This window comes from Chaetomium globosum, genomic scaffold (assembly GCF_000143365.1).
Source record: "Chaetomium globosum CBS 148.51 scaffold_6 genomic scaffold, whole genome shotgun sequence".
Taxonomy (NCBI): Eukaryota; Fungi; Ascomycota; class Sordariomycetes; order Sordariales; family Chaetomiaceae; genus Chaetomium; species Chaetomium globosum.
The window spans coordinates 1730280-1740040 of NT_165981.1; the positions used below are offsets into that span (position 1 = coordinate 1730280).

Consider the following 9761-nt stretch of genomic DNA (forward strand, 5'->3'; position numbering starts at 1 on the left):
TATCACGTCTTCTTTAGTTATATATGATGCATTAATATGATTGTCTTCGCACGAAGTTATTCCTAGTTCCCACCCTCCCAGATTGGTAAAAGTCTTGGGTTTTACTCCCTCCCCCTCCGCCTCCTCTCCTTCTCCTCCTCCTCCCCCTGCATCCGCCTACTCTCCGCATCCCACCACTCCTGAAACGCCTGCTCCTGCTGGATCTCCGGCAGCGAGCGCTTGGCCGCCGCCGCCGCCGCCTCCCGCACCTGTTCCTTGTCGCGCGTCTGCTGGCCCATGATGTCGCGCAGCCCCAACCCCAGCAGGTAGTCGGGTTTGGGGGTTGCGGGGGGGATGTAGACTTTGGAATGCGGGGTGAGGTTGTCGGGTTTGGGGGTTGGGGTTGTTACGGGGAAAGGGGGGTTGGTGGTGGTGGAGGAGAGAGGCGTGGAGGGAGGTAGGTTTGGTTTGTAGGAGGATGAGCTCGGGGTGCGTTGGCCCGCGAAGCGCGTGTCTGGGGAGGCCGTGCGGCGGTGGATGGGGATGGCGGCCGGCGCGTCTGGGGAGAGTAATCCCTTGGACGGAATCTTCTTCTCCTTGCCGACCGCTTGCCATGGTGAAGCTTGGGGTTCGTCGGGGGTCCGTTCCCACGCGTTCTTGGCCCCGTCCGCCTTGGCCGCGAGCAGTGCCGCTTGGGCTGCTTGAGCAGCCTGCTGCTGCCGCTTCTTTTCCTTTTGGGATATCTTCTGTTGGGCCGGCTTCGGCGTGGATTCTTTAGCCTTCTGCGCCGCCAAACCCTCTGAAAGCATGGACTGGGTGGCTGTCTCAGACTGAATGATATCACGGAGATCTAACTTCGAAGTTGGCGTTGTCGCAGACCCCCAAGGCTGCCCAGCTTGGAGGGGTGTTGAAGTGACCATGTCCGGGCTAACGTTAAGCCCGTTTGCCGACTTAATGGGCGTGCCTAGCATCCCGAGTGGGCTACCTGGCGATGCGGACCTAAGATCAAGTCGTACCTTCTTCCCTTTACCTTTCCAAGAGCTTCCCAGCGGCGGAATCTGGTCCAGATCCGTGGCCCCTTCGTCCATCTTCCGGGGCCTAGCCGAAGGACTAGTCACTGGTGAAAACTCGTCGTCCATATCAAACATCATATCTCCGTGTGACGCCTTTGGCCGAAGGCTAGGACTGGGGGCCTCACTCCGTTCCGCCCTCGACACATTTCTCGTCCTGTCAGGGGTAGGCGTGAGCGGACTCATGTCATCCAAACTGCCATATCGGGTCTTGGTAGCGGACAAAAGCCTCTTCTCCTCTTCCCTCTGCGCTTTGTATGCCAGTCCCTTAACCCATAACTGACGTTCCTCATCGATCTCCTCGGCCAACCAAGGATTGCGTTTATGAAGCAGCAGCTCGGCATGGCCGCTCCGCACAAACGGTGACTGGGCAGCTTGGTTGTCCCGGACCACTTCATCCAGCTCGAGGAGCAAATCCTGATCCAGTTCATCTAGGAGATGGTTCTCGAGCATTGTCTCTAACTGCAGGCAGATATACTCCAAGCCCCCATCCTTGAATTCTGGGACTGAGCAGGGACTGATGGCGTTCAAAAAGTCAGCAATGTTGCGCACGTTCGCAAATCGACCCATAATCTGCTGGCAGATCTGCGATAGCCGGTCGAGCATCAGATAGTTGGCGATCGACATGACTTCCATCACGAGGTCCAGAAAATCTTCCAAGGAGTCGCACACGGCGGGGTCGAATAGCTCAGCTCCACAATCTCCGTAAAGATATTGCAGAACATATTTGAATGCCGCGGGGTGGGCATGGGTCAAATCAATCTTGATGCAACCACCCGAGAGGGCCCGGCGGCCCTCAAGCCACATGCCTTGGGAGCGCCCAAAGAAGAGCGTCTGAAACCAAGGGCATCTCTGACAGACAAAGGCGCTGTGGACCGGCACCTCGGCTCCTTCAAGCGCTAGCAACGCATCCCCGTCCGCGAAGAAGCGCGGGTCATTGATAGCAAGCTGGAAATCTTGGTCCATGCATTTCTTGGGTTCCACCTGCAGCCTTGCTGCCGCCTCGAGGCTGTTCATGTCGAGACGAGTGGCGAGCTTCATAACCTCTTGGCGGATCTGGCGATAGCGGTGCGCCAGCGGCCGTACGTGGCCGGTAAAGTTCCATACCGGGATCACCTTATCTTCGTATGCGAACAGGACAAGGTTCAGTAGCGAAACTATGTCCAAGCCTTGGAAGAGCAACACCACCTTGCCGTTGGCATCGCTGATGCTGAACAGCTCGTGGGTGAAAGACCCCGCCTTGCGAAATTGCGCAAGTGCACTACGGAGGACGGGACTGCGAGCGGCAAGCAGCCAACCATGGATAGGCACCTTGATCTCAGGTGAAAAGGAGGTGCAAACAGCGGCATCCAACTGACCGTTTTGGGATGACAGCAGTGCAAGGTGCTGTGACAAGTCGTGCTCAATTTCGGAAGATTTAAGCACTTCGTAGGCCACTGGGCCGAGACGTTCCCCGAAATCATTCTTCCCCCAAAACATCCAGGCCTCGTCCTTCTTGTCCCTCGGTTTCGACGCCCGGAAACCGGCAAGACTGTTTAATGGTGCTATGTCCTGCCAAATAGATTGCTCGTCGATGGCCAGCTGTTCTCTCATCACTTCCGAGTCCTTTCGGATGGCGGCAAACGCACCAAATGCCGAAGCTCGGACGGTGGCGACATTTGTGATGCAGGGTACGCGCTGGAATTTGTAGTCTTTGCGCTTCGACTCTGATAACCAAGAAGATGCATCCTTTGCTTTGGTTCGTTTTACCCTTCGCCACACAGCTCCTGATTGAGTGCTGAAGATGACGGAGCCATGCTCACCCACACCGACGGAACGGACGCCATCCCGCCTGGCGGACCAAATGCACTGCGCCGTCGTGACCGCACCCTTGATCTTGGAAGGGTTTGTGGTAGACGTGTTTGAAGGATTGGTTTCAATCTTATGGTCCAGGTTCATTGTAAACAGGTCGCCACGTCTTGTGACGGCAGCAATTGTTTCTCCTCCCGATGTGATGGAGCTGATCTGGTTCCAAGCCGGGTCCTGGCGAGTGGACAGTTGAATATTGCCGACCAGATCAAGGGTTGCAAAGGGGAACTTGACGATGTGATACCCGTACGCGGTGAACACACAGACTGTGTGGTTCTGCAGCAATATCGTTGTCGCCTTATCAATTGCAGTCACCATGACGATCGGCGACGAGAATAAGGAGGCTGCGACCTTCCTGGGCGTTTGCTGAAATTCGAGCGACCTGGAATCGGCGTCCATCAATGCCAGTTGGCCGCTATTCTTGCCCCAGCAATATAGGGATGTGCCGGTATGCGCGACCGAGTGTATCGAGGAGGCCGCAATCCCAACAATGGCCTCTTTCTTCAGGGGACCAAACACCTGGCGCGGGACGGTGCTGAGAGGATCCTCGCCCTTCTTTGCCGGCTCGGGGAGAACGTATCCCAGCTGGTACTGGGCGTTGTTGCCCCACGTCCATAGTGCGCCGGTGTCATCGACGGCCATGGAGTGGTTTTGGCCGAGGGCAACATGGATGATCCTTTTGTCAACAAACGGTCCCTGAACGGGCGTGTACGTGAACCGCGTGTTCTCATCCCCAAGGCCGAGCCTCCCTCCGCGACCGATACCGCAGACATAAAGGTTCGACACCGGGTCTGTTGTTAGAACCGCGCTATGCAGTTTGGAAAGAACCACGTCCTGTATCATCAAAGGCCGGTTGAGAACGAGAGTAGGAGTTTTGGATAAATCCTGAGCCGCTGGCCGCCCTTCTCCAGTGGCCTGGAGGTACTCTCTGTGAAACCTCCGTAGCAAGTCATCTGGGCGTTTGAGGTACACGCGCTCCGGGAATTGACGATCGTCCTCGTCGCCAAACCCTAAGGAAAGGTTTCGATTACTCCCAAACGCAAATAGATCCTCGCCGGCAATGTTTACGCTATTCGTGCCCCTGCTTAGGGTCAGAATAAGAACGGCTGGAACAGGGCCCGGAAAAGAGACCAAAAATAAGGAAGACTCACGGGGCCTGGTCCAAAGAAGTCTCTGCCTCATCGCTGTCAGATCCATCATCGGGTCTTTCCTCCTTCGCTAGCTCCTTGAGGTTGCGCTCGCCGATAATGGAGTTATATAAGTCAAACGGACTATAGCCCTCATGATCTTTCGTTTTGATGAGCTGCCCCACTCGATGCAGTGAAGCCGTGTGCCCTGTCAAGTCCCTACACTCCTTCTCCAGCAGGAGTCTGGCGATCGATACATTCCCCGCATACAGTGCCCGATGCAGCGCATTCCAGCCGCTCTCAGGGTCCTGGACATAAATGTCGATGGCGGGGTGTTCAAGCAGTGCCTCCACGAAGGATATGGCATTATCGGCGGTCGAAGATGCTGCGCGCAGCAAAACGGTGAGTCCTGCCTGGTCGCGGCTGTTGATTTCGTTCCGTCCGAGGCCACCGTAACCGTGTCGCGCGCTTCCGGAGCCTGTTCCAAAGCCCGGAAGCTTGCGTGATCTAGTCGCGGCGCGCGGCGAAGTGCCATAGCCTGGACTTCCCACTATCCCCGTACTCAAACCAGAGTTCCGAGGACCGTTCTGGGCGCCATGGCCAGTTGGGGCGAGAAGGCGTCGAAATCGGTCGACATCGTCTTCCCAATAGTGCTTCCACAGCAGATGAGTCATGTGCCGGGTGTTAATCGTGGGTTGTCTTTTCGAAGCTTCGAATGCACCTCGCTGTGGTCTCGCTAGATCACGGCCTGTTTAAAGGTGCGATAGGAAGCCCGTGAAAAGATTTCCCACGTCAAGGGCCGGGCGCTGGGCTTGGACCCCGAGGTTTATGCGTCAAATGAGAGAGACCAATGGGTGCAATCCTTGTGTGTGCGTGGCGATTTCGTGCAGGACACGGATTCTTCGGAAGTAGCTCGACGGTGTAGTCGTTCTCGATAAGGTTTCGATATTCGTTTCCGCTCGGTTGGGGTTCCTTTTTTGTTGTTGATTTCGAAGTGTAAAGCTCTAAGCGGTGTACCGAAGTGTGCAACTGTCTCGTAAGGATGCGGGATGCGATCAGCGTTGTTGGGGAGCGACCCGGTCACATCTCCGGGAACGTGTGCGCAACCATCGCGATAGCCCCGCGTTCCGCAGTCGCACCGTCCCTGGTCTGGGCATCCTCTACGGGCCAATCGGCTTGCAGGTTGTGTGCTCATGCCCCAAACGCTTGGAGACAACGGCTCAGCCCTGTCTGAAAACCATCGAACTGCAAGGCCGGACCAAAGAATGCCTGCATGAGGAAACGTGCAGGTGCCTCGGGCGGGCCTTGTGACGATAAAACGTGCATGTGGGATTCTGGAAGGAAACATACAGAAAAGGAACCAACCGTCTTACCTCTGTGTCAATTAGTTAAGCCGAGGTAGCTCAGAATTGGGTCGAACGGCCATTACTAAACTAAGATATTTAAAGCCGCCTTGTTCATTCAACGCATCCATTATATTTCTTCCCTAAGTATTGACTACACACCTATGTACATGAGGTTATTTGTGTTATTTTGTTTCCCTTTCCATCGCAATGTCACTCGGTTTACAAATGTGGCGTTTAGCCCACGGCGCGATGTCTCGCGTCTATGATACGGGTTAGGGTTAGCTATAAGGAACTCCCTCCATTTTAGCCGGTTCCCGGAACGGCGGATCAGAGCCAGGATGGGTTGGGCCCTCCGATGTCGTTCCCCACGGAAATCTGCGCTTAGTTAATGTGGGGGTGGGCGGCTTGCATCCCGGCTACCAAAACTCCCACTCTCGGCTTGCTAATTCAAGGGACGACACACTTTCTTTTCGCAGTTTTTATTGATACCCTATTTTTTTCGTCCGACTTCTCTTTGTTTATTTCCCATTTGTCGCATTTTTATTGCCATAGACGCCCCCAAAACAAGACAAAATGGCGGCAGAAAAAGAGAAGGCCCCGTTGCCTTTCCGCTACACTTTCATGGCTGGTGAGCGCTTTCCGAGAGATTTCCGACACGGACCGCGGAGTCTCGGATCGCTAACCATGACCACGGAACAGGTGCCATTGCCGGTGTATCTGAAGCACGTTGACCAATGGTCCCAATGTTAGTCAATTGACATGCTAACAACCTGGGCGCATGTAGATCCTGGTCATGTAAGTCATCCCTGCTCGTGGTCGCGTGCCTCAGTTGCTAACCTCGTCGCCCACCAGGTACCCGCTAGATGTCGTCAAGACACGAGTGTGAGCAGGTGCCCACAGCCGTATCGGTACGCTTCGACTGACCACCGATCAGACAACTGCAGACCGGCAAGGGCGGTGGCGCCGATTCGTACAATGGCATGCTCGACTGCTTCCGGAAGATTATCCGCAATGAGGGGTATGCGCTTGGAGAAGTCTGGGTGTATAACGGGCTGCTGTTGACGTCTTGGTAGCTTCTCGAGGCTCTACCGCGGCATTACCGCCCCCATCCTTATGGAAGCGCCCAAGCGTGCCACCAAGTTCGCCGCCAACGACAAGTGGGGCAAGTTCTACAGGGAGATGTTCGGCCAGCAAACCATGACCCAGTCCCTCTCGGTTCTGACGGGTGCTTCCGCTGGTGCTACCGAATCTTTCGTCGTGGTCCCCTTTGAGCTCGTCAAGATTCGCCTCCAGGACAAGGCTTCGGCTGGCAAGTACAACGGCATGATCGATGTCGTTCTCAAGACGGTGCGCAACGAGGGCATCTTGGCCATGTACAACGGCCTCGAGTCGACGCTATGGCGCCACATTCTCTGGAACGCCGGTTATTTCGGCTGCATTTTCCAGGTCCGACAATTGCTCCCCAAGGCCGACACGAAAGGAGGTCAAACATTTAACGATATCATTGCCGGTACCGTTGGCGGTACTGTCGGCACCATCCTCAATACCCGTACGTTAGATTCAAACTATTTGCCGCTTTCTAGCAGTCAGGGGGGCTCTTGGGCTCTCCTAGGGCACCTTGCGAAACACAACAGACTCAGCTAACACTCTTTCTAGCCATGGACGTTGTGAAGAGCCGTATTCAAAACAGCGTCAAGGTGCCCGGTCAAACTCCGAAGTACAACTGGGCCTGGCCCGCCTTGGCGACGGTCGCCAAGGAGGAAGGGTTCGCAGCTCTCTACAAGGGATTCATCCCCAAGGTTCTCCGACTGGGACCCGGCGGCGGTATTCTGCTTGTTGTTTACACCGGCGTGATGGATTTCTTCCGCAAGATGAGGGATGGCCAGGCTTGAGGCGAAGTTCTCCAGAAGCTCAAAATTATGGAGTGTTTGAAGAGTGAGAGGGAGCGACACGCACAACTAAATAGTAGCGCTCGGGGCGTGATAGAGGTCTTTCTCTTTGGCTAGCTTTATTAGACTAGACTCTCTTGGGCAGTTTCGTTTTTGCATTGGGGGTTTTAGTTGGCAGTTGCTATTCCCTGGACACAGGTCGTCGAACCTGCTCGTTCAGAGTGCAAACGGCCGTCCCTTGGTTCGGGATGAGACAAATCAACGGCATTGAATATTTTGGCTTGTCATGTTGGCCGCTTTGGAGACGCATCGCCCTCAACCCTGCGATAACCCACTCTCCACAGCTACCATGACGAGGCCAGAGGGGGCGGAGAGTACAAAAAGGGGGAGGAGGTCAAGGATGCCTTTTTCATCATGCTTGTAACATCTACATAGCACATATGTGATGGCGTCCTTCGGCTACAAAACATGTGTTTTATCCCGCGGAGCAAAGTATGTTTTTCTACAAACTACTCAGCATCTAAAATCGGATGAAACAGATGGCTAGGAGCGGACAAATCCCCTTTGCAGTTAAGTCGTTTTCGTTCTTAATGTGGATCTTGAATTTGACCGGGACAAATATTCTCAAGCATATCCAATGCCGTCTCCTGAACCTCCCTCCTGGTCGGGGTGTGCTGAAGACCTGTTGTGGCTGCGCAAGCACCTACGCAATGGAAGGCGAAAGCCGTGAGGCGTTTGAACGCCAAGCAATAAGTTCAGCGACAATGCGGCGCCAAGCAGGGATGATGCGCAGGGCAGCCGGGCAGCTGACAGGGGGGCAAGGAGCTTGCAAAGGTGCGGTGCGGGGCGAATCGGCATGGAATCTGCCTGCCCGCTCGGGCGTCCGTCATAGGAAACAACCCAAGCCACCAACCACGCGGCGCTGCCCACCAATGTTCCATCATCCATCCGTCTTCCATTCCAGGGCCACCATTGTTCCGCGTAATATTCCGACCTCAATAGTTTTCTTGTGCTGACGCAGCCTTGGACTTGCGATATTGAAACTTCAAGACTCGTGCTTTTTTTTTATTGCTAAACACGAACGCAGACCTCTTGGAAATCAACTTTCCGACATCGATTCCCGATTTCGAGAGCCTTGTGTGAGCGGGGCAAGCAAATCATCACCAACACCCCGACGTCAGAGTTGTTGCACGCCGAGCAGTCAAACACTCAGCACAGCATCCCGACTTCGAGCTCACGCTATTCCTACAAACACCGTTCGAGACCTACCAGCCAGCCGTCGCCATGTTCCGAGCGGCTGCGGCCGGGCCCTACGATGAGGCCATCAGTATGTTCTCCGGAAAAGATGCCGCGCATGTCGGGGTGCCCAGCTGACCGTTGATTTTCTCCTTCGCAGATAAGGCCACCGATGAGAACCAGACGTCCGAGGACTGGGGCGCCATTATGGAGATTTGCGATCGAGTCGCCGGCGATGCAAACGGGCCAAAGGAGTCGGTAGCCAGCCTGATCAAACGCTTAGCGCATCGCAACGCGAACGTCCAGTTATACACGCTCGAGGTGAGCGCATTGACGCCCTGCCGCCGCTCTCGCAAACTGACATTATTACTAGGTCGCAAATGCCCTTTCGCAAAACTGCGGCAAGAATATGCACCGCGAGCTGTCAAGCCGCGCCTTTACCGACGCCCTGCTCAAGCTTGCCAACGACCGCAACACACACACTCAAGTCAAAGCGAAAATCCTCGAACGCATGAAGGACTGGTCGGACATGTTCAAGTCGGACCCGGACCTCGGCATCATGTACGATGCATTCTATCGCCTCAAGCAAAGCAATCCGACGCTCCAGCCGCCCAGTGCGCCACAGAAGAACAGCCTTACCGACCAGGATCGCCAAAAGGAAGAGGACGAGCTTCAGATTGCGCTCAAGCTGAGCTTGCAGGAGGAGGAGCGGAAGAAGAAACCTGCGCAAGCAGCTCCGGCGGCGGCACCATCGGGGGCGGGGGGGCCAGCCACGGCGGGACCCGCAACTCAACAGCAACCGGCCGCACCTATCCAACCCATGCCTTCCGGCACCACGGCCGCAACCGTATCCCGCGTCAGGGCCCTTTACGATTTTGCCCCCTCGGAACCCGGCGAGCTGGAGTTCAAGAAGGGCGACGTCATTGCTGTACTCGAGAGCGTTTACAAGGATTGGTGGCGAGGGTCGCTGAAGGGGAAAACAGGCATCTTCCCCCTCAACTATGTTGAGAAGCTCACGGACCCCACCCCTGATGAGCTTCAACGCGAGGCGCAAATGGAGGCCGAGGTCTTTGCTGAGATCAAGAACGTTGAGAAGTTGTTGACCTTGTTGAGTGCCAGCAACACCGCTCCGAGAGAGGAGGATAACGAGGAGATCTCGGTATGCCTATTACTTATCTCCCTCACCTCGCCATAGCCCAGGCACTAACTCACGTAACAGAAGTTGTACCACCAGACATTGGGCCATTCGACCAAAACTCATTAAAT

General features: G+C 55.3%; 3 protein-coding genes across 3 annotated transcripts in view; 2 read left to right on the plus strand and 1 right to left on the minus strand.

The window, feature by feature from the left end:
- Positions 1 to 101: 101 nt before the first annotated feature.
- On the minus strand, positions 102 to 4698 carry CHGG_08897 (uncharacterized protein; the record flags this gene model as incomplete). The annotated part of the gene is made up of 2 exons (XM_001226823.1): positions 102 to 3825; positions 4049 to 4698. 2 exons carry the CDS (start codon positions 4696 to 4698, stop codon positions 102 to 104), a joined length of 4374 nt encoding a protein of 1457 aa, XP_001226824.1.
- Positions 4699 to 5943: 1245 nt separating this feature from the next.
- CHGG_08898 (uncharacterized protein) lies at positions 5944 to 7262 on the plus strand (the record flags this gene model as incomplete). The annotated part of the gene is made up of 5 exons (XM_001226824.1): positions 5944 to 5998; positions 6155 to 6165; positions 6315 to 6388; positions 6444 to 6919; positions 7027 to 7262. 5 exons carry the CDS (start codon positions 5944 to 5946, stop codon positions 7260 to 7262), a joined length of 852 nt encoding a protein of 283 aa, XP_001226825.1.
- A 1281-nt stretch (positions 7263 to 8543) lies between these two features.
- The window catches only part of CHGG_08899 (uncharacterized protein), a gene marked incomplete at both ends in the record, with an annotated part of 2608 nt that continues 1390 nt past the window's right edge, over positions 8544 to 9761 (plus strand). The window contains 3 exons of the mRNA XM_001226825.1: positions 8544 to 8586; positions 8656 to 8816; positions 8869 to 9654. Of these exons, the coding sequence (XP_001226826.1) occupies positions 8544 to 8586; positions 8656 to 8816; positions 8869 to 9654 (990 nt within the window). The remainder of the gene's footprint in view (positions 8587 to 8655; positions 8817 to 8868; positions 9655 to 9761) is intronic.